We start from the raw sequence: 26,230 nt of genomic DNA, 5'->3' as shown, positions 1-26,230 counted from the left end.
TTTGAGTAGATTGCTTTTGTAAAATTGTCCTGGCATTTCCTTTGCCTGTGCAAGGAATGCCATTGAGAGATCAAAAAACACACCATCCTGAATACAAAATGGGCAGAGATGAAAAACATCAAGAAAGCAGTAAATTCAAGTTCAAAGATGACCTCCGGCATTACACACTTGGGAACTTCCACACATCCAATTATCTAATGCATTTGGCATAAAACTGGATTATTTCCTTCTTTTTTTCCTTATTACTATTGTTATTCTTTTTCTAATGACTCATATATAGTAATAATCATAGTAGTGGTTGCAGGCTAGCAGTAGCAGCAGAAGCAGTATGTAAAGGAAATTGTTACACTTCACCGATTTATTATATTCACAATGCTTTTGTAACAGGTTCTGGGTAAGAGACACTACACATTTCTAGATGAAAGACTATACTGCACCCATGATATTAAGAAATCAGTGGATAAGGTGGTAGGTAAAGCTACAGAGAAAAAAAAAGAACTGAGACCGTGCCCTTACATTAGAGATAAGCAGCAGTCTGTTCTTCATGGAATGCATTACAGGATTTACTCTGTGCAAAAAGGTGGTGTGTAGGAGTGGGCTGCAGCAATTATTCACCACTACGGATGTTTACTTTAACATGCTTATCTCTACTCACTTGGCTGGAACTGTTAGTCACAGGTGTTGCTTTTCCAGGGCCTCAACCTTTAAATTGTTCTACTTTCCATAGGAAGGTCACTTCCCCTTCCAGAATGTTCATCACGCAGTTGGTTCTCAAAATATTTACTGTAGCTCGATCCAAGGACGATAATTGTTTACAACAGATCTAATATATTGCTTTTCACAACCAATGTATGAATCAGAAACACAAGTGTAAGTACACAGTGTTTACAAATACAAATTACTTACAATTGCCAAGAGGGCGTCGTTTTACACAAGTTTGGGCGTGCTTTGGAGTAATGTGAAAGAACAGACAAGTTACAGACAAGCTCTGTTTTCTATTAGGTCAGTTCTGCCAAGTCATTTCAGAAGTGGTTTACCTTGGTAACATGTAAAATGTCAATCTAAGAATAAAGTACAAAACATCACAGATATAACTGGGAAGACATAAATTAAAACTGAAACAGAAAATGCAAATGATAGAATTACTGTTTTTCAAAATAATACAAGTAGGATAGTTTAAATGCCTTTAATGAGCTAATAGGCTTCAAAATGAATTTATGTAAAACAATGTTAGAGGACTAAGTATGCTTAATAGTTGTGCAGTTATAGAATTAAATGGGTTATTAAAGATTTCATATAGTTATATGAACTCAAATTTTCATGGATAAACCTTTAACCTTATAGTTAAATACCACTTAAAGATGGCTGTTAAGATAGATTACATGTGAAATACACAAAATAAAACTGAACAACAACAAGTAGATAACATGGAACTTGACAACATGATTATTAAGATACCAGCAAATTGTAGGCTAAATGACAAACTTGAAACCAATCACATTTTACTTTTTTGTCCGAGGCCACTGTCTATCAATTATACATAAAAATGTGATAGGGTGAATTTTGTTTTATATGTGAATTGGCTGAGAAAGTCTGTGCACCTGGTCTTAGCAAGAGAAGAGATATTTACCTGTAAGTTTAAAATAGCGCTGTGTGCATTCATGACACGTCACACAGAAAACACACGACTACTCGTTCCAAAAATGCACAAAACAAAACAAAGAATTTGCAACTTGTTGAAGCACAATAAAGTGAACGCTAATCAGCCTAATTGGTTCCATACCACAAATTCATATAATGTAGACAAATTATGTATTATATTAACCATTTGTGCACATTCTTCACATATGTCAGTTTTTGCATGCCACTTATACCAATGGCTGGTTACAAAATGTGCAACAGAGATAATAACTTTATTTGAAAGTATAAAAGCATCATAAACGTGAATGGAAATAAAGTGCGAGTCAAAAGTAAAATGCAGTTCATCCATGTAAAGCTCCTCGCTCATTCTGAGAAGCAGAATAACAGAAAAGGGGACTGAATGTTCTGGGTATGTTCTACAATACATAGAATAATGCTTACATTCCTGTTGTAAGAGTTACACTTGCACCAATAAAGGTTTTTAATTGGTTGCATTGGCAACCATCTGCTTACATATTATTGCAGTACTTAAAAGGTTGGGCTTGAAGTATTTTTTCTAATTCAGTGCTTAATAGTAACATCAGAACCAGCTGTGCATACCAGAGGGCAAGTCCTTAAAATTTCTTCCAGACAGCAAATTACAATCTGACTCATAACCTACATAGGTCATAACCTACATACAGTCAGAATAAATATACCATCAAGTTGTAGCTGACTCGGTTCTGAATTTCATAAGCATTATGAATTATATATATATATATATATATATATATATGAAAGGAACACAATGAGAGATGTTTGAGGACAGTGCCATATAGTCTACAACATGTTTAGCTGAAGTAGGGAATTATGATTATGCTATTAAATGAATAGTTTATTTTCTAGAAAAAATATAGATTAAGAGTTAAAATAAATTGAGTGTTTGATTTCTGCATTATAGTTAGGCCTACACAGAACCCACTTCTCTTGTTCTACCATTTAGATTTCAGGAGGCTACTGATAAAATATATTTGTCTAATGAATAAATCAACAAAACATATATATTAGCCTTGCTCCCATAATGAAAGAGTGCAAGAAAGGATTAAGATAATTATTTGAGTGTTAAACGTCAAGACAATAATAACTACAGATAGAAATTTGGTCAGAAATTACTACAATTATTAATAATACTATGGTATTCATATTAGCACTTCACGCCTTAGAGATGCGAGAGTAAATTGGCCCATAGTTTCTTCAAAATATATTTATTTTTCAAGAATTGTTGGCTTTCCTCTCTGTAGTAAATCAAAAGGAATTAATTATTAAAAAATGATGGTTTATATAGGACATTATCATTTTCACTATAATTTAATCTCTGTGGAAGTTATATTTACATCTTTTAAGTAAAACAAATGGTGTAGTTTTTTGTTTTGTTTTACATACACAGAAAAATGTAATATTGTAGACATGACATACACTTAGAAACTGAGTGGTTATTCATTCATTGGTTTCAATGTGTAGCCTGAAAGGCTAGAGAATGAGTCTTGTTTAAATAATCAACTGAAGAGTGTAGAGTGCTACACTTTCTTTTACATCCAATGCTTGGTTTTGATTTTTTTAACTAATCCAATAACAGATTGGCAACACTTTGAGAGACAAAAGTCACAATCTTGGGTAATAGGCAAAAAACTAACAAAAAAAATCCAAGCACAATTTGCAGCAAATAATATTTCAAACTGTTTATGGTTTTAGGGCTGGGTAAATGGAAGCCATTCCCAGAACAGTCTGTGCTCCTGTTTTCTAAACTAAGACCAATCGTTTTACTGTATATTAATAATCTATTCACAGAACAGTTAACAAATGGCAAATTAAATTTACTGTCTTATGATTCCCCTTTTCAGTTTTATGATATTAATTAATTCTTCTCTTTTTAGACAACAAAAAGATAATGTCCTGAAGCACATACTCGAAACTGCATTCGGTAGATGACCAGCTGAGAAAAGTGTGAAATAAATTCTTCCACCTTTAGCAACTGTTGTTCGGCTGTAATAAAAGGAGCGAGCACAGGCGTAATTCCTTCTCAAAGGCACAATTATTGGTTTTACTAGCTAGACTTACACAGACCACAACATATGGACAGATGGTCTCTATGAAGTGAAAGCAGTGAAAAGCTGTGCGTGGGCTTTCTTTTACTGCATTCAATAATTAATTCATATTCATGATTACAGAATAACTTCAAACCAATTTCAAGCCCAGAAGGTACTATTACATTTGTTTTTATCGCAATGCCTTAACAGTCACAAAGTCACAAAACCAGGTAACACTTACAAAATACTGAGAACAAGAACCGTACAATGTTGAACACTGTATATAACGAACTTAACGTACTGATCATATGTCACACACCTACACTTAAATATGTAATCAATCAAAATTAGTTTTTAATTGCAGATGTAGTAAGGTTTATCAAGGTTTATATTATGTTTTCTATAACTCCTGATGTGGATTGTCTCAGCTGTGAGAAGACAGGTCGGGTGAGTACATGTCTCATATACCATCCCTTCCCTTCTTTTGAAATAAATAATGCTCAATACTTCCACGTGACGAAACTGAAATTTGTGGACTTGGAATACCAGTCTGACAGGTAATTGAAATGCTGTAATCTGCATATATAACAGTTACTCTTGTGCTGTTCAGATTCATTCACAATCAGTATTTGTGGAATTCCCTTAGGCTTTCAAAACACTAAGGAGGTACTTCCTCTAGCCTCCTAATACGATTCATCCTCTTTTTAGTTTGTATCACAAATCTGTATGTTTGGCACAGCTTCCCCACTTGTCTGCCTAAAACTATGATTGCATTTTACTGCATGGTGCCAGCCATATAAACAAATCCTCAGAGAGCTACATTACATCAAACCATGTGTTAACTTTCTTTAATATTTTATTACTCATTAACTCAGAAAGAGTGATGGTAATTGTGAACTGGTGTAAAATCATTGATGAATATGGGCTTTGTTGTATATGTTTTACAATATTCTAGTGTATTGGGATTTATTATACAATGGGGGAGGAATCACCTCAGTATTTCAACTTAACTTTTTTTCACTTATGATACTGCTTTGGCTCAGCTGAATTTCTAGAAAGCTGTGATATGACCTAAGCTGCCAACTCAATTCAAAACCAAGAAAGCATATTAATAATAACATTGAAACACCTCAAATGCAAGGTGAAAATTAATACACAACAATTGAAAATCAGGGCTATGAGATTTTACTTATTCCATGACCACCACTCACAGGCTGAAGACAACTTATGTCTTAAAGGCTACATCTAGCATGAACAGAATGGTTTGTTAACAAAATCATCAATAAAATCTAATTTGACTTTCATATATTTACTATAGGTTTTATATTTGTGTGTAGATAATTACCATTAACCTATATCAATTCACTGCTATAGGGTAAAGATGAAGGCCTCCCCAAGATGTTTCAATATACAGCTTCTCTTTTCCATGTCACACATGCAACGTTACGATTTCATCTTTCAGTCTTTTATGTGGTTGTGTTCGCCGTCTTTTTTCACCCCTTGGTATCCATTCAATAGCTTCCTTTGTACATCTTTGTTCTATTTTATGTTCATATCCATTAATTTCTTTGTCTATTTCTTCTTGTTATTCCAAGCATACATCTTTCCATGCTTCTTTTTGTTGTCCGCAATTTCTGTATCATTTTTGCATATGTAAGCACTGGTAGTATATATACAGTGAGGGAAAAAAGTATTTGATCCCCTGCTAATTTTGTACGTTTGCCCACTGACAAAGAAATGATCAGTCTATAATTTTAATGGTAGGTGTATTTTAACAGTGAGAGACAGAATAACAACAAAAAAATCCAGAAAAACGCATTTCAAAAAATTATACATTGATTTGCATGTTAATGAGGGAAATAAGTATTTGACCCCTTCGACTTAGTACTTGGTGGCAAAACCCTTGTTGGCAATCACAGAGGTCAGACGTTTCTTGATGTGTGCAAACCTGGTGGCCAACTTCTCAGGAGGGATTTTGTCCCACTCCTCTTTGCTGATCCTCTCCAAGTCATTAAGGTTTCGAGGCTGATGTTTGGCAACTCGAACCTTCAGCTAGGAAGACTCTGTATAGGAAGTTGAAAAAAGTGTTTCGTGATAATTATATAATGTTTTATATTAATACTAGCATTAGAAGTAGTTTTGTATACAGACTGAGCAGATTAGATTTAGCAGGACAAGTAAAGGGTCAACAAGGTCGATTTGTTAGAAACTCCTGTCAGTAATGAAAGATTACACAGTGCCGAAATAGCCTACAGAATTTGTTTATGACTTAATCGTTTCTCAAGGTAGGCAGAAATTGTTTCTATTAATGAGCGATTGACACTAGGTAAATGACGACCATGGGATCGCATCTTACTAGTGCACATCAAAGACTTTTGTATCCATCACCTCTTCACGGGAGGACAGATCGTAAACGGACCTGGACCTGTATCTTCTGATTGGATGAACGGCCATAAGATGTTACGTCATTTTCCCATAAAGCTGCACTCATGTTTGTAAACATTAAGTCCTCACTGAAGGAATTATTCCTGACGTGGGGCTTCCGAGCGGCTTGATTAAAGTTCCGTTTGCTTTATTTCCACGACTTCTCCACTTATTTCCGACACGGTTCTACAAGCTCCCTCCACAGATTTTCTATGGGATTAAGGTCTGGAGACTGGCTAGGCCACTCCAGGACCTTAATGTGCTTCTTCTTGAGCCATTCCTTTGTTGCCTTGGCTGTGTGTTTTGGGTCATTGTCATGCTGGAATACCCATCCACGACCCATTTTCAATACCCTGGCTGAGGGAAGGAGGTTCTCACCCAAGATTTAACGGTACATGGCCCCGTCCATCGCCCCTTTGATGCGGTGCAGTTGTCCTGTCCCCTTAGCAGAAAAACACCCCTCCCGTGTAGTTCTGGGCTGATTCCTCACCGTTCTCATGATCATTGAAACTCCACGAGGTGAGATCTTGCATGGAGCCCCAGACCGAGGCAGACTGACAGTTATTTTGTGTTTCTTCCATTTGCGAATAATCGCACCAACTGTTGTCACCTTCTCACCAAGCTGCTTGGCGATGGTCTTGTAGCCCATTCCAGCCTTGTGTAGGTCTACAGTCTTGTCCCTGACATCCTTGGACAGCTCTTTGGTCTTGGCCATGGTGGAGAGTTTGGAATCTGATTGATTGATTGCTTCTGTGGACAGGTGTCTTTTATACAGGTAACGAGCTGAGATTAGGAGCACTCCCTTTAAGAGAGTGCTCCTAATCTCAGCTCGTTACCTGTATAAAAGACACCTGGGAGCCAGAAATCTTGCTGATTGATAGGGGATCAAATACTTATTTCCCTCAGTAACATGCAAATCAATTTATAACTTTTTTGAAATGCGCTTTTCTGGATTTTGTTGTTGTTATTCTGTCTCTCACTGTTAAAATACACCTACCATTAACATTTTTGACTGATCATTTCTTTTTCAGTGGGCAAACGTACAAAATCAGCAGGGGATCAAATACTTTTTTCCCCTCACTGTATACACACACACACACACACACACAATCTACATATAGAGAGATTTTATTTTTCAAAAGGGTACCATGATAGACAGAACGTATGTTATTTTGTGCAGCATATTCTTTGATCTTCGCCTTATTAGGTATTTCCATTTCATTCAATTAAACAAACAATTCTCTCTAATTCAATAGACTCTTTACTGTTGCCAAGCAAAAGAGTAGCTTGAAGCTTGAGCTGAACCAGATAATAAAAACGAATCAAGTGAAAAGGATGTAAAGTATGTATAAGAACAGACAGTCTACATTACATTATATGTTTAGATTCTCTAACTAATAGCTTCCTGTTCCTATTCCAATCTGCAATCCAAGTGTGCTGAAGAGCAGCCAGACTTGTGCACTTGCGATTGGGCCTGAATCAATGCAGCTGTGGTTTCACATGCCAACTATATTCCTTATAAATGTCACCTTTGTTTGGTTGGGGATAAAAGATTACTGGAAAGAAAAATACATCCATTTAGCTGAAAATATACTTTTGACTCACCATTTAAAAGAAATAAAGATAAAACTTGCTTAATCATGAAAATCCCCACAGCTCCCAAGCAGCAATACTGAGCCTGTCTCTTATTACATAGTGTTTTATCCAACCTTTTCAGATTCTGAAGGGGATAAAAGCAGAGATGATATATTATTTTACAACTTGCAATTCATCCAATTACTCTGTTTCTCTCCGGATTGTAAAGCATCACCTTTGTGTACTTTGTGATTATATTGCACGTTACATATATTTTCAATATGGAAGCAGTGTATATTCATGTAGAACACATACAGTGAGTAAATTAAAAAGGATCAGTTAAGGTTAGACCTGCAAAATTCTTGCTGCAGGGTGCTGAAACTGAAGCTAAAGCATAGGAACACGATGTGCATTTAATGTTCCTTGAGTACACCACCGTACTTTAAACAATTAAATAAATCAATACTGAGAAAAAAACATTATTTAAAAAGTTGCCATAGAACCATACAATGACCTAATATCACCACTAAAAACAAGCACCTTAACACACACAATTCTAACATTTGATCCGTTTGAGCACTTCAAAAACTAAACCTAAAAGTAGCACTCAAAACATGTCAAAACCAATTGAGTGTTTTGATTTCGATCATTTCAAAAATATATGTTTCTTTGACCTGGTGCAAAAATTCCCAATTACACCACCCCCACAATGAGTCACCTAAAATGTTTTTAACATTTACACATCAAGATATTTCTCTCAAACAAAAACATCCAATACTCCACATACTAAACGACTTTGTGTTTGAACTCATTGGTTTTGTTCAATCACTATCAGGTGATTTGCGATTTGAAGGGCGCTTCTGTAGTATACATAATGTATACCCCAATATATACATGTTAATAAAACAAACAAAAACATTTGAATAATGCTAAATGATAGTTATTAAAATGTGACTCCAATACAAAACGATCTTTAGAAAATATATCTAGTAATGAAGTAACACATTTACAACATCAAAAAAGATATTTAAAGTATGTGTCTTTACATTCAAATAAGGTGTGTGTTTTATGAATGGTCACTAATATTAAACAAATTAAATTAAATTAAAAATAAAATTACCTCCATTTGATATGAGTACTGCTTATATCAATATCAATATAAATATCAATATCAAAAATTAGGCCTATTATTAGACCGTTTATAACCACCATAATCCACTAAATAATTCCACAGTTACAGACTGGTAGTAATACATTCTGGGATTCCTTAGAAATAATGTGTAGAGAATGTTCAAGAATGTTCTTGAATGTAATCTAGGGGCTGAACAGCTAAAGGTTTAAGGGATTCATTGTGCAATAATTTAGTGTCAAGTCATTGTTACTATCACTTACTACAAAGCTATACAAAATCTTTGTGGTTGTTAGCTTTTTATAGCAACTAAATGTCATGTGCTATGCATTTCTACTTTCTGAATAAAAGCTCACAGTTATAAAGGATGCAAACATCCCCTCATTCTGAAAGGGAGATTTTCAGTTTTTAACTCATGGTTCCTGATATTAATTAAATTCAACACTAAATTGTAGAGCTGTAAGTATATAAGTAAATAATAATAATACATGGGACACACGTAACTGATTTGTTTAATCCAGACACAAGCCAGTATAAAATGAATAAGTACACTGAAAAAAAATTAATGAAAGTGGAAAAATGACAAAGATCGATCCAGGGAAATTCCAGACAGTGTGTTCAGAATGGTTGCGGTTGCAAAAGGGTTGTGTGAAGGGTTGCAAAATCTGCAAATCTACAAGTGACTCTGCAATATTCCTACTGAACATTCATAAGACTAGACTCTGTAACAGAAATGCAGGCCTCTGTTTAATCTCACACTTGCCCTGCAAAGGCCTATAAAAGCACAACGAAACCAAAAGTTTAATTTCTGTAAAAATGCTTTTTTCAGATTTCAAGGGAGTCATTATTTGCTCAAGCAAAATGTATGTCTGCAAAAGGCAGAAATTATGAAAGTGAAAGTCAAAGCTGAAAGCTGACGATGGGGGCAATTAGAGGTTCCCAAGAGTTGCGAAATGGAAAGGAACGAAGGAGTGATACAGGAAGCACCTCCGCAATGGTATAAAAGCCAAAGTGTATTCAGCAAAAAACAATGCCAGGTTCTGAATACATGTGGACATTGGTTTGCTTGAAATATTTTTCTATTTTTGACACATGCTATCGATGCACACAAAATTTTAATTGAAAATTACAATTAAATTTGACATCTTGCTAAAATCAACTTTTAGTTGGTTGTCAAATTGCTGCATTACACAAAAATGCACGTGATGACATTTTTCTACAAACTGTAGTCTGTAAAGCAATTTTTAAAGTTCTGTATCCGTCCTCAAATCCAAAGACTTTTCAAACTTTTTAACTTTTTTTAAAAGCAAATGTCATTAAAAAAACCATACAAGGTTTAAACCTCCCAGTTGTCACACTATTATCGCAAATTCATTACGTCACACACAGAATGCACATGTAAGGTCAATGCATATTGAAAAAAAGTCTAAGACTTTAAGTCATTACACTTTGGTTAAGCACATCGGCCAGATGAGCGGCCACATTATAAACGAAATGCTCCCAAGTCTGTAACTACAAAATCTAAACATTCAATGGTAGGTTAAAAGGCTTAGGAATAGAATGATTGCTATCATTACCATTTACCATTACCTTCCTTGGCAGCCACATTATATAAGTAATTACACAGTTCTTCCTGCAGTGTAATGCCCTACACCTTTGCAGTCATTCATTAGTCCAATTCAATTGAATTGCTGTCTTTTCTGCTTTGAGCAACAGCAGATGTAATTTGCTTATACAGCTCTTGATATTTCTCAGTGTCAAATCCAGCTGAACAGGACACAGGAAGCAAATATGTCAAAGTTTGGTTCCTTATTTTCACCACTTTTCAAGACTCAGAAAGGCGATAAATTGTAAGGAAGAGAAATGATGCAGAAGACCAGGAGACAACAGCACAATTTTGTATATCTATGGGAATATAGGCAATGCCATGGGTACCACAGATATCATACAGTCAATGGTGTACCACAGAAATAAATTACAGATCAAAATACTGTACGACAAGCTGAACTCAACTCTCCTACTCAAGCATAGGAAACAATATGAGCATTTAAAAATGATGATATTACTGTGTTGTGGCTTGCTGCAGACAGGATCACTTGATCTAGAACACCAGCCAGATTACATGCAGCTCAGGCAGGTTGCACTTATTCTTCTGTTAAATTGAGGGCTGCAACAGCGATGTGCGTGCAGAGTCAGAAGCGGTTTCCTGAAAATCATGAAAAGATCCCTGCCTTTCCTGAGCCCGCTGTGCAGTCAAGCCAGCGCACATGTCAAGCATTCCCCTTAAGAATACTTCACTGGCTCACAATAACGATGCAGCGACGCAGTAATACAAACTGTTATTCTTATCTTCCTCCACGCCCAGCCTCGAAATGAGAATGTTGCATAAGTGGACACCAAGAACAATATTGTAGAAAAGAAAGGTATGCCAAAGCAAATACATTTCAAGGAAAGGGGACAGATCAAAAGTGGATTTCTTCTGGAGGATTTTTTTTTCCCCACCACAAACCAATACGGCACTTTTAACAATAGTGTTAAAAACAAATATAAAAAACAGTGGTCTACTATATGTAATACAGATGATTACACTCTGCTGTTCCTGGTTAGATTATGATTTGTCCTGATAACTATCCATATATATATATATTTATTTATTTTTTAAACAAGAATCCTCCACCAAAAAACAAACAAAAAACAACAACACATGGAAGCAAATTAGTGACTTAATTGTCATTAAAAAGAAACTGTAAATATCAAAATGGGATGTGATCTACTTCAGGCAGTCAATGCATAAAAGGTTTCATTTCACAAAACAAGATTGCTTAGAAATTTTGTTTCACTGATGCGAAGAGAAAATAGGAAGTGTAAACTGCCTCACCAAGCAGAATCTTAAAGTGGTACAATCAGAAGATATCGCATGCTGTATCCATAAATTAACTTTAAGTCACAGAATCCCCTTTGCTAACACACATATGTGCATATGGGCATGAAAAAAATATTCAAAGAATTGTGCCAATATTTCTGAGTACAGAGATCTTAATCAGCAGTTCCTCTGTTATGCGTTGATATTTCTTAACAGTCCCACACAGTGTGGTGTTTATTTCATTTATTTTTAACTAAAATGTATTTTAATCATGACAAAAGATCAACTTCATGAGTAATGATTCTTAAATCTGTTAAAACACCAAAGCACACAAATGGGCACATGGCATTTTTAGTTGACAATTTATTTTATATGTCATATCATGGATGTTTTGCCCATCATCATAATATTTTTCTCAGTTGTTTGTTCCACCATACTTTTGTAAAGCACCTTAACACCTTAACTTCCAGCAGTCTTTGCATTAAGTCTGTGTACATCCCCCTCTTCTGGAATCTCCTTGGTTTCACTGTAAATCAGTGATTAATTAGGTTTCAGATCACAAACTGTAACCACCGTCAGTTTTACAGTTGCACTGGCACCACAAATCTGTGCCATTCACCCTTCGTTCTTCTTCACCTGAAATTAGTACATTCCTCATGAACTCCATGAGTGGTGACCTTCAAAATGCAATGGAGGCAATCCCTTAAGAGAAGAGGCCAGGCCAAACACTGCCAGATGTGAGTATTTCCTGTTATGCTTAGGAAAGGCCTACTATCAGACTGGAGGACCAAGCTCTTGTTGTTTGTCTACCCCTGACACACTCAGTGATTTCTAAGCAGTTGCTGATTTTATAAGATTCCTTCAAAGGCTCCGACAATAAGCACATACTTCTTGCTTTACAACTCTCCTCTTCTGTTTCCATACTACTGAAGTACAGGATGTTAAGGTTCCTTAGTTTACCCAACCACCTATAGTACAATCAATACATTCAAATATGGTTGTGCAAAATAAGATATAACCTAATATAATCATATGCCCATTATTAAAAGCTTCTTTATCAGCATGACTTCTGAAACAAATGTTCTGAGGGCCACCACCCTTGTATTCCCTGATGAAACACAGCCTTTGATAATTATGTTTAATAACTTATCCTTGTTTTTGGAACAAGCTTCTTTGAGTCTTGTGCATTTAAGTAAGCAATTTCAACAGATTTGAGAAAATAAACATTAGAATTAAGGGAAACATGTAAGATTCTTCATGCATTCCCAGCCGTATATGATCAGTAAAAATGGGAGAATATGATGGCAGTATGCCTCTCTCTGGGCTCTCAAAGAATCCTGCATCGATGGAAAACATATGAATTTCAGTGGTCTGTGAAATATTGGATCTGTTAAGATGTACATCAGCTATTTTAATATTCTATTCAGTACTCAGTACACTAGAGAGTAGTCAGAAAAAAAATACAACATTTGCCTTTAACGTGTCTGGGAAAGTATAAAATCAGATTAAAGCTTATGCTCTTATACATTGGCAAAAGTTGCAAAATTGAGAAACAAAGGAAATGCCATTAGTGTTTTTTTCTGATAAATCATTTGGACACCAAAAAAGTGGTATATGTAGTGTCTACAGTACCTGAAAAATATAGGCTATATCTGTAACAACCAACATATTGATATCAACTCCAATCCAGTGAGTTCCAGCTCCAGGCGGAGAATTATCATTTTAATAATCCAGTCTTTGGTAGTATGCAAAATATGACTATTATAATTTTACCCAATTATCTTTCATTACATTCTTATGTATAAGCTATATAGACTAGACAGCTAATGGGGATTTCTATATTTTGTTATAACCATGAAAACCTCAGCAACTGACATTGTTAATAGCAATTTTTAAGGTATTTCTGGCTACCGAAGATAAAAGTAACAATATTTCAACAGTTAGGGCTACTTTTACATCGTGTAGATCTGAAAGATACAGAATGATAAGTCACGATCATTTTCATTACTCACAATTATTTGAAAGTTGAATATATAAGGCTGCAGGTGATGTATTTTTAAAACACTGTTTCCGTGACATGTTTCGTTTCACACTGATGTATTTTCATGCATTCTTGCAGCAGTCCCTCACTAGATTATGTTAATATTCTAGACAAACAAAATCTAAGCACCTTTGGTCAATCATTTGGCGAGTCATTCCTAGTTTAGACATCTGTGGAATGATGAATAGGGGGATGGTGGGTCAGACTGTAAAAATGTGTACTGGAATTAGCTGTGACTTCCTTTATTCCAGGTTTTTCAATGTCACCTGAACATTTTAACCCCAGAGGCTGACTGACAAACAAGTGTGGTGTCACTACTACCGAAGTGCTGCTTTGACCTTTGGACATTTGGCAAGGATGGTTTCCAAGGCGGTATAAAAAAAATCTAATTCTGATAAACTTTTGAAATTCGTTTTCAGATAATCCAACTCTGAAACAAATGTAATCTACGGTAATCATTTGTGACCAGACTCAAGAAGATATGATGTACAGTATGTTTGGATATCCCTTTTGGTGGCCAGCATCTTCAAAATGTGTTCTTTTGTGCGACTGTGTGAGTTCCAGTGGTGTTAATTAACAATTAATTTTAAACTACTGACAGCTGATCTGAGAGGTAACAAAGGCACAGGTGGTTATAATTCAAACTGTCTGCAAACTGTAGATTACTTGCTTTCTGACATTTAATGTACATGCCCTTGAACCACATCACATTCATCATCTCCTTTGTTGTAAAAGCTATAGAGTGAGAGCTCCGAAGCACATATTTCCTTAAAATCCTATTGTTGCTGCAAAGTGCTGAAATAAGAGACGGCTTCATGAACGTGGAATGCTTGACAAATGTGAAACTGCATCTCTGAGACCCTTATATGACCACTGTGCTATTATTGTTAGCCCCATAGTTATTTTGTCTGCTGCTTAATGGAAAATAAAGTTTTACTCCACCTCACAGTTGCCAAGCAGCTCTTTAAAACACAACGCGACATTCAAGTGAGTGCAACACTTATGTAAACACATGAAGAATTTTACTATGAAAACAAAGTGTGATTGACAATGCGGAGATCCAAGTTGCCACTGAAATTCCATCTGATTAAAGTTTAAAATTAGGGGCTTATATGAGCCAAAGAGAAGCCATTATGAGACAACACAGGAAAATAATTTAATTTCACTTTTTTAAAAATCATTATACCTGTGAAATAGATCATTAGCCAGCATGAGTAACTCAAACCTACATCACAATAGTACTCAAATCCAACAAACAGAGGAAATATCAAAACCTTTGTATACTGTCTCCTGAGGTAAGTACTACAACACATACTGCAACAAATACGTATATTTACAAAAATGGCCTTGTGACACTTTTCTGACATCATACTTGCACTCATGCATAGAGCAGACAGAGGAAAAAGAGAGTCTGGAATGTCACTAAGCCAGATTTAAAGGCAAGTCCTACTATGGTGCATTGCCAAGGACTCATACTTTGTAGTCATTGTTAAAAATTGGAAAGAGCACATTTTAAATGCAGACATATGTTTATCGTACAGTGCATCTGAGTTCAGTTACACAAGGCCCCAGAGTCTGACAGTACTGCGAGCAGAATTCTATGCCAGTGTCATAGCAACCCCATTTCATCACTTGTTCTATTACAGGAACTGTCTGACTGTCTGAGTGTGGGGACTGAATTTAACCACTCTTCAGGTTTTCAGGTAGCTTACAAATGACAGTATCTACCAGTCTCTTCTCCTTATGAAAATGTTTTTTTTTAAGCACAGATATCTAATACAGTACAGAAGAAAAAATGAGAATCAAATAAGCATCCTTTGATAAGACGTTGCTTTCAAAGCATATCTTCTGTAAAAAGCATTTATCTAATATCAGTATGCAGTGATATGATGTGTCATGACCAACTACAAAACACAAATACCATAATATTTACTTCTTAAACTGAAATAGTCCTATTCAACAAGAGGATGAGCAAGGCCATTCAGAAACCAGTTTTCCCCATTTGAAATCCAGACTTTATATCATACTGATCATTCTGATGACCTCTTGTTAGATTTCCCTATTCAAGTGACCACAAACATGTCATAGTGCAGAGGGGAAAAAGAAAAAGAAATCTTGGATAGTGAAGGATTTGTTAAAAAGTACAATGTAACCTCAACCATGTTGCCACTTCCTTTAATACATAATGGTTCTTTAAATACCCCATATGCCCTCTGCATTGTATATACAGTGATACAGTGATGCTCAAATCAACAATGTCTTCTAATTGTGCAAAGCTAGGGGGATACAGTTCGATTTTGGACAGAAGCAGTTATCATTCTCAGTTAGTTTAATGCTATTTACTCAGTGCTTCTGTTTATTCGGTCAAGACCTTAGTCTCACTGTTAAACAGGGCACTGCAATACTGAGCTAGGTTGTACTCATCAGGGGGATGCTAAGCACTAGTCCATTTCCACATGAGCACAGCTTTTTGTTTTTATTTATTTATTTATTTTCTGGATGGAGCAATGAAGCTTATTTAATGGACTGAACATTGCCTCATCTCCATCTAACCTCTCCTACACCCAAAAGCCCTGTATTATATTCATCCAATTTATTGTCATTGTAAAGCAAAATAACAAGATGATTAGAGTACTCCTCCCATGAGTGAAAATACACTAGAGTACATTTTGAATGTATAAAGCTCTCTTCCCATTAAAACCCAAGAGTGCTTTAAAATAATCAGTATTAAAAACGAAATGGACACAAACACACTGTGGCTACACTGAGTGCAACATTTTAGGAAGGATGAAAAGTCTTTTTGATAAGAATCTGTTACAGGTGCCCCCCCCCCAAAAAAACAAAAAAACATAAGGAGGACAAGGGCACTCATCACCCACTGGACAAAATCCTAAGAGAAGTCAAGTACTTGGCAGACTTGCCAGTACATCTGTAAGATATGCAATAGGAACTATGAACCACAAAGCCAAATCTAGATAGTGGTGGAATACTTATTTTCAAAAGCCATACACAGGTCAACTCTAGAAAAACCTACTGTAGAGAACAGTATAAACAACCAAGAAACAGCACAAATATTATGGATTGACTTCAGTGAAAAGAAACAAAGAAAAAATGCACAAGAAGGCAGTGTGAAAACATTTTTCAGCTCTTGAAAAAAATTGCTACAACCACAGTACAATTTAAATACAATCCCAAAACGTGTACACATGGATGGTATATAAATGTATCAGTTCTCTAGGAAAATAGGAAATACGATTACATTTTGTGGTTATACTAGGAGCAGTTCCTTTCAAAGATTCAGGATATTGGCCAAATAAACCAGGGCATTGCACAATAAGGGTTATAAATTATTTAGCTTTCCAGTCATTGTATTTAATTGTTTTTGTAGGTAATCATTCAGGATATTTTAATTCATTTCTAAACTTTCTAAACAAATCAGAGATGTTAATATGCTATTTTTCACTGAACAATTGTCAATAATAAACTATTTCCTCTACAATTATTTATAAATTTATTTTAACTTAGTTATAAACGAGGGAGCTTGACAGTGTAAGGAGTTGGCAGACAGGATATTCCATATCATCTGAACGGATACTGCAAGACTCTGGTTTGTAATATCTTTGTTCAAATGTTGCTCAACAGAAGCAAGAGATTACTACTAAACTTACCATCAAAAATCAATCATTAAAACATGTAATGACTATTAAAAAAATATCTTCACGCGGCAGTTTGTAAATTACACAGACGCACGCATGACACTTTTATCGCTCCCCACCATGTCATGATTTAATCTGGTGCTGTATTTGCAGAACTGTGTCCTCAGCTATTCAGTTATTAGAAAAGGCATCATGGTTTCATATACATGAATTTTGTTTATCATGCATTTCAACATTTTTGGTTCTTTTTGTAACTGCCAATCCTGCCAGAGTAGAACTGATTGCTGTCTGTACTTAATATTCCAACTTTGTGTGTTGTACTTGTGTGCCTACACTGAAAGTATTAACAAATACACAGATACTAATCCTCAAGTTTAAGGTTTGGAAGATGAGATACCAAATGCAAATTGGCCTGTTAATGTATACACAGAACAGAACACAGTGTACCATCAATGTACATTTAAAATAAGTTAACACAGGTCTTTTTACACACCGTCAGCAAACTGTAACAAGTCATAGACTGGTCAGATATTGACCTGAGCACATTGAAAATGCAATAGAAAGTATATATACAGTGAGGGAAAAAAGTATTTGATCCCCTGCTGATTTTGTACGTTTGCCCACTGACAAAGAAATGATCAGTCTATAATTTTAATGGTAGGTGTATTTTAACAGTGAGAGACTGAAAAAAAAAATCCAGAAAAACGCATTTCAAAAAAGTTATAAATTGATTTGCATGTTAATGAGGGAAATAAGTATTTGACCCCTTCGACTTAGTACTTGGTACCAAAACCCTTGTTGGCAATCACAGAGGTCAGACGTTTCTTGTAGTTGGCCACCAGGTTTGCACACATCTCAGGAGGGATTTTGTCCCACTCCTCTTTGCAGATCCTCTCCAAGTCATTAAGGTTTCGAGGCTGACGTTTGGCAACTCGAACCTTCAGCTCCCTCCACAGATTTTCTATGGGTTAAAGGTCTGGAGACTGGCTAGGCCACTCCAGGACCTTAATGTGCTTCTTCTTGAGCCACTCCTTTGTTGCCTTGGCTGTGTGTTTTGGGTCATTGTCATGCTGGAATACCCATCCACGACCCATTTTCAATGCCCTGGCTGAGGGAAGGAGGTTCTCACCCAAGATTTGACGGTACATGGCCCCGTCCATCGTCCCTTTGATGCGGTGCAACTGTCCTGTCCCCTTAGCAGAAAAACACCCCCAAAGCATAATGTTTCCACCTCCATGTTTGACGGTGGGGATGGTGTTCTTGGGGTCCTTCCTCCTCCTCCAAACACGGCGAGTTGAGTTGATGCCAAAGAGCTCGATTTTGGTCTCATCTGACCACAACACTTTCACCCAGTTCTCCTCTGAATCATTCAGATGTTCATTGACAAACTTCAGACGGGCCTGTACATGTGCTTTCTTGAGCAGGGGGACCTTGCGGGCGCTGCAGGATTTCAGTCCTTCACGGCGTAATGTGTTACCAATTGTTTTCTTGGTGACTATGGTCCCAGCTGCCTTGAGATCATTAACAAGATCCTCCCGTGTAGTTCTGGGCTGATTCCTCACCCTTCTCATGATCATTGAAACTCCACGAGGTGAGATCTTGCATGGAGCCCCAGACCGAGGGAGACTGACAGTTATTTTGTGTTTCTTCCATTTGCGAATAATCGCACCAACAGTTGTCACCTTCTCACCAAGCTGCTTGGCGATGGTCTTGTAGCCCATTCCAGCCTTGTGTAGGTCTACAATCTTGTCCCTGACATCCTTGGACAGCTCTTTGGTCTTGGCCATGGTGGAGAGTTTGGAATCTGATTGATTGATTGCTTCTGTGGACAGGTGTCTTTTATACAGGTAACAAGCTGAGATTAGGAGCACTCCCTTTAAGAGAGTTCTCCTAATCTCAGCTCGTTACCTGTATAAAAGACACCAGGGAGCCAGAAATCTTGCTGATTGATAGGGGATCAAATACGTATTTCCCTCATTAACATGCAAATCAATTTATAACTTTTTTGAAATGCGTTTTTCTGGATTTTTTTGTTGTTATTCTGTCTCTCACTGTTAAAATACACCTACCATTAAAATTACAGACTGATCATTTCTTTGTCAGTGGGCAAACGTACAAAATCAGCAGGGGATCAAATACTTTTTTCCCTCACTGTGTGTGTATATATATATATATATATATATATATATATATATATATATATATATATATATATATATTGCATCATCCCCTTTCAACTCTTCCATTAGCCTCCATGGTCAAAATGTTGTGTTTGCTTATTTTTTGTTTGGGTTGAAAATACAGGTCAGGTATAAATATTTTAGCTTGAGTGTGAATATTTGCTTGAATACACTCAAATATGTGGGAGTGGGGGGTGGGGTGTTAAACCTTGAGAGTGAAAGTGTCTAATTCTTGAGCGATTCTGAGGATATAAAAATTATATTTAGAATGTAAGCAGCCTTATGAAAGTCTAGCTAGTTAGGCCACTTCTATGTTTCATGAGAAATCAGCATCACAATCTTACTATTTCTGGGTCTTAAAGTGTGAAATTGTCAAAGTGTGTCTTTTCATTTACCATTAGACTTATCAACATTTTCAGAGCATTGTGTTACTGAGCAAGGTAAAAGACATAAGAAATATGCAGCACATCTTTTACCTTTAATTTAATCTCAGTTAATCTTTGTGCTTAATGGAGTAAAATCTTGAAAAACCCATGTTGCTTAGCAGAAGCAATTTAACCTTTACCCAAATGTTAGACTTTTGATGATTTAAAGAAATCTGTTGATCTTGGAGGACTGCAGGCCTCCAGGGCTATGTACTCAAATATAAACAAAACCTCATACATAATCTAGCATAGTAAATAATTGTATAACTTCTAAGGTCTCTATTTGTTTGCATTATAAACAGAAATTTGAAATAGTTCTTATGCTGCTGGAGTGGAAAGTTGTTTAAGACATTTTAGACACCACATATTGTATTCTGGAAGACTAAACACTACCCTGAAGCAGTGCATAAACCAAGCTCTCTGTCCCTAAAACAAATACAACAAAAACATCCACACTAGCAGTGATCTATCATTCAGATTAATTGAATTGTGGAGAATGCTACAACAGTAAAACATATCTGGTGGTGTGGATAGCCTTAAATTATGCTTTGTGAATGAGATTAAGAAGAACAGCTGACAACAGTCTTCTACAGCCAACTCATCTTTAATGTGGAAATGCAAGTATTATGCTAGAGTTAAAAATATCTCCAGAAATGATAAACAAGACTATGATATGCATAATGCTTTTTTCTTCATGTATATATGTTTAGTTAAAGGGCAGTTCCACATGTCTATAAAAGGTGTAAACATTTCTGTAATTCACAATACAATATATGGCTTAAAGCACTGGTTAAAATAATAAAATAGGTGTCAAATCACACCAAATAAAAGTGCATCCTCAGAATTCACAAATGCAGACCTACACCAAACACAGAAAGTCATTATTTCACCAAAGTCTGTGATTTTAAAGGAAAGACAGATCTGAGGTGTTACACTATGTATTCTGCTGCACTACACTGAAAGAAAAAGAAATCAAACTGAAAGCACCGTGTGTACAGACAGGGAGGTATGCTTCCATTTAAACAGCAGGGCTTGAAACACAGGCAGTCACAGTCTGAGATCAGGTTGGAGATTTGCAAGGCATTACCTCAAATGACCCGGCATACCCACACTGCTGAAAAATGGCAGCGCCAGTACTAAGCGACAGCTAACTCAAAAACAAAATGAGATCACAGAACATTTCAATCAGCTGTGTGTGTGTGTGTTCTGTGCAAAAGCAATGACCTGTCAAACAGCATACTGCAGACAGAAACAATACTGTGGTAATCATGACTAATACAAGCAGCATAATCTGTTTATAGGGAACAGATCTGTCTCTGCAGTGGCTGGACAAAAGGTTATTCATCCACAATATTGGAAGCACCCAGTTGGGCATAGAAGTAATCTTGATGGCAAGCTGAGAGAGTTACAGCACTGCATTCGTAGTCCCGATAACCTCACTGCAAACAAGCTGATGACACTACACTGAAATACAAGACACTGGCTAGCATGTCTTTGATTTCTTACATGGTTTCATCCATACAATTGTGACAAACATTGACCACTGCTTTGAAAGAAAAATCTGGCAGCAATGCTAATGCATTTTAAGGTAAGACATTTTCAAGAAGAAACCTTATTTTTGTTGTGTACCATAATTCATTTTCTGCACACAAATGCATACTCACATTTTTTCCCCACCACTAAATGTATGTATTTACCACCAATTTCAAAATTCCCTCATACAGGAAATACCCATCAAAAAATAAATAAATGTCTATCATGCTATATGAACTATATGATAAAGAAATTCCCCGGGGTCAATGCAATTCTTTAATTAATGGAGTGTAATGACCATCCTTGAAAAGGCTTCTTAAAATAGATAAGAGACAGGTTGGTTCAGTCTAGTAATTCAAATTGGATGTGTGGATAATACTAAAACACTGGCAGTCCTAAAGGGGTGAACTATGCATCCATAGCTTAAGGTCTATTGTACCACCGGAACTGGAAACTCTTTGAGATCTGGAAATTGCTGCTGCAGAACTTAATGCATCTCAACCAGCTGAAACAGGGATCTGTCACAGGAGTCATCCAAAGTCAGCAAGCCCAGAGAAGAACGTGAATCAAAACTGCAAATATACATCATCCCAGTCAGGTGAAGCAGATGGGTTTGCATCCAGTGACAGCTGTCTGCAGTGCCTATTCATTCTACACGGTAACTGTATGTAAATAATGTTCTGTAAATACAGGTCAGCCATGTTAACCATTTGCGATTTGAACTAAACATAAAATGGATAAAAAGCACACACTATTCAATTCAAATAACTTTTCCTACAGTGGCACCCCATTACTTGTTGATAATTTCTAAACTTTTTCTTACCCTGATAAAAGATAAGAATTTATTTAGCACATTTTAAATAGCATGTTAATAACACCTCATATGTTATGACTGATTTATTGAAATTAAATGTCAGCTATATGGATCTATAACATGATAAAAGAAGGTGGTTTAATTATGTAATTATTTACTAGAAGTGTGTACGTGCCCTTAGTTCTCTGCTGCAATGATTTCAAAATCCAATTCTACAGAATGTAATCAACTTGCAGAAAGCAGAAAAATATTAAATGTTTCAATTTGACATACTAGTATCATAGCAACATGAAATGGTTTCATCATATATGGTTTAGATTATACAAAACATGACACTAACTCATCAGATATCTTTTAACAATGACACTGCAGAAAATAGTCCATGCTGTATTCAATTGCAGTTAGTACTGTACAGGTACAGTTGATACAACAATGTTGTGTTTAGTTAATTGAGAACAAATGTATCTTCTAAGGACTATCTTGTGATTACTATGGTATGTAACTTCTACACAGTTATATGGTCAGGTAGCTGACAGGATTACATTTCTGATATTTGATTTGGTATAGATTTTCAGGTTAGCTAACTACCTCCATATAATATGGTTGGTATTTTTGTTTGTTTGTTTGTTTGTTTTTGTTTGATTTTAGGACAGACAGCATCTTCACAAAAAGTAATATATTTTTCCAATCTGAAAAGGTGTCATTAAGTACAGAAATTCAACTACTTCCATGCATTCTGTATACCCTTATGCATGTCATGAGCTTCAATATGGTACAGGACCTCGAAAAACGATGTCCAGAGCCTTGTTGATAGGGCTTCATTAACATGCCCTATATTGTACACAATGACAACAAGCAAAAGTCTAGTGTCAGTTGTGATTTCAGCTTCCATGGATGGCAGACGGGTTCATATTGTTCAAATGTAACCGTCTGGCTCCTTCACAAGAACTTGACAAATCTTCTCGCACTCAAAAACCCTTGTGTGCCTCGAATAACCCCGTAAACACTTACTCAGCCAACACAAATATGTGCGCTGCCAGCAAAGGTAACAGAGCTGCTGTACTGAAGACAACGCTGGCGCACACAGAACTATAACTCGTACCTAAAGGATTTTATGGCGTTAGGTATGCTATGCATTTGCTAGCAGGCAGTGAACTGTGAAAAAAAAAATGTCAAGCAGTCTGGAAAAGATTAAGGGATTAGTTAGCGCAGCTCGCTACGAGTTTAATACTACATTCGCAGGATCTAGCAGAAGCAGAACCAGAACTAGACAACTGATCACGTCTGCAACAGCCACAAGTAATGCGAGGGAGCTGGAAATGATGCAGTTTTAACGCTTTAACTCATGCTGGTGCGGGTGCAACTTTATCTCCCAGTGTGGGGTTGACATCTGCATCCTTTAGCTCACCTGCATCACACCTGCAATACAGCGCTTTAGTGGCACAGCAGCACTGGAGACCAGGCAGTGCGTTACACTGTATCTGCGGAGTACACTCGGTGTGGCGAGCGCTTCCTTCCATTGCCTTCACTTGTATGTGACGCAAAACGGCTCCTCTTAAGTGAAGTGCGCTTTCCTCACACTTTCAGCACGCTGGGTACGTGGTCAGAAAAGTTGCTGTTGTTGTTTTTTTTTACCTGTGGCTACTTGCTTTTAAACCCCGCGCTATACAGGTCGTCCAGTCGTTGCGAACTTAACATGCTTTCAATTTCAGGACGTTAATGTGACACTGTTTCTCCCAGACACTTCAAGCCACCCGTCTGTCTTACCCAAAAAATGAAGTCATGGCAAAACGCTTCCATTGCGCTCCGCTGCTGCGCTTCCCTGGGGTTTAAACACGTCTCCTCGGTTCTTCTTTGGATGTTGCATATATCAAGAAACGACACCGTCTCTCGGACACGATTTCCTTTACCAAGCACGGAGTTGCACGGCGCTTCTCGCACTCGCCTCCTGCTCGCCTCCACTGTGTGACGTCGCGGACGACTTTCTTCACGTGAAGGAGAGGGAGGGTGCGAGGCCTGTAAGCCCCGCCCCTCCCCAGACATCGCTGCCTCCCTCCTGGATATACAGTAGTCTTGTCATGTTGAATATTATGCAGGGGGAATAAATCAAGCTGAAACAACGCAGACTCATGTATGACGCAGAATTATGTTGTTTGGTAGCTTGTAAATATACCTGACATTTTCTGTGTAAAAAAGAAAATCTGTTTAAACATGTTCAAAGTCTGTCATATATATGTTATGTGGTCAGCTTCTGGTATTAAAACAACAGAATGTGAACACTATATTTGTGTGTAACTATTTTTGTGCAGTGCTGGAATATCATTGCTTTATAAAGCATTTAAATATAACATTTATTTCACCTAAACTCACTAGCTAAATATGCCTCACCATATGACTTTTGGACAGACATGTTGAAATGATCTCAACAATTCACAGTTATTTCATCATTCATTGTGCTAAACTGGATAACCCTGCAACAATCATGAATCTTACGCCCACTTCCATTGCTTCAGTTTCACCAATTTGCATGGTGGTTTAAGTGTAAAGGGGTTTGGTTTTACTCGCTTGACCGAAGTTGTACCGCCAACGTGAAAATGATGTGCACGGTTTATCAGGGATGGGCAGTATTTATGATACATGTATTTCAAATACATATTTCAAATACAAAATAGGATTTTGTAATTTGTATTTGATAGGGTTGATGAAAATGGCTTCATATTTTGTAACAAAATACTTTAGTGTTTTATTTTGTAGTTTAGAAATACTGCAAAATACTTTGTGAGAAGCCTACATGATGACATCATAAAAATGCTGCTGTTGAGATCAGAACAGAAAATTGATCCATACCCGAAGAAGAAGGTCAAGGTGAGAAACATGTAGGTTGCCAGCTTTCCATCCATTTTTAGCATAAATTGCTTCAATTTTTAACAGTTCATGTCACAGAGGATGTGGACGTTTTCCAGAAGCCAACTCAGAGCAAGGCAGAGCTGGAGTCTTTGCACTACTTTGAGGATCAAAGGAGGGACTTGGCATCTTTGGAGCAGTATCCCCTAATCAAGCACCTTTTTTGTGAGGTTTAACACAATCATCCCATCCTCAGCTCCAGTAGAGCGTTTATTTTCCTTTGCTGGACTGATCAACCGGCTCCATCGACGACGTCTAAATGCCACACTTTTTGAAAAGTTAGTTGTGCTTAGAGGCATCAGTAGCTAAAGAGACCTCTCCAATGTAGGCCACAGGGCACACACACCCATTCAATACACTCCCTCTCTCACACACACCCACACACTCACTCGATCACACACTTACTCTCTCACCCACACTCACACATAAGTTTGACTGTTTTTGGTAGAACTTTTGAACTGTTTTGGAATACCTGGTCTGTAGTATTCTCTATTGGAGTTGAAGTAAATGTTCTTACTACACTATTAATGTGTATGTGTCGTCTATACCTATATTCTGAGGCTCTCAATAGATTCAGTGGATGGAGTTGGTTTAAAAGTCCTTTAAAAGACAAGTTCTGTTGCTACTTTCTGATTACGTTTCTGGCTACGTTTAAAATCAAAACGTATTGATCATTTAATAATTGTTGACAAAGTGCTAAAATGTTTGTTTTCAACTTCCAAATAGGTGTCCAATGATTGATAAATAAATTATTGATTGCTAAATGATTGTACCCTAATTGAAGTAGCTGTTTAGTAGGATCATAATTTTGCATACCATTGCATGAATGACTGCCTGACACATAATGTATTATTATGTTTATGATTAACAATCATATGATTAATTACTTAGAAACTAGTTGCTATGAATAAAATTACCAAACACCAACTAATTAAATTAGGATACAATTATGAGTCATTAGCAAACTGTTAGTTTAACA

The 26,230-nt window shown here is 36.6% G+C and overlaps 1 protein-coding gene across 2 annotated transcripts in view; it reads right to left on the bottom strand.

The window, feature by feature from the left end:
* Positions 1-24,316, bottom strand: part of abcc3 (ATP-binding cassette, sub-family C (CFTR/MRP), member 3) — a 68,985-nt gene extending 44,669 nt beyond the window's left edge. For both annotated transcript variants that reach the window (XM_066704744.1, XM_066704743.1), the window contains exon 1: positions 24,115-24,316. In XM_066704744.1, coding sequence (XP_066560841.1) covers positions 24,115-24,147 — 33 coding nt within the window. In that variant the 5' untranslated portion in view covers positions 24,148-24,316. The remainder of the gene's footprint in view (positions 1-24,114) is intronic.
* Between the last annotated feature and the right edge of the window lie 1,914 nt (positions 24,317-26,230).

The sequence above is a fragment of the Amia ocellicauda genome, chromosome 5 (genome assembly GCF_036373705.1).
Source record: "Amia ocellicauda isolate fAmiCal2 chromosome 5, fAmiCal2.hap1, whole genome shotgun sequence".
In the NCBI taxonomy this organism is placed as follows: domain Eukaryota; kingdom Metazoa; phylum Chordata; class Actinopteri; order Amiiformes; family Amiidae; genus Amia; species Amia ocellicauda.
The sequence above is the reverse complement of the archived record's forward strand: the minus strand, read 5'-3'. Positions and strand labels throughout refer to the sequence as shown.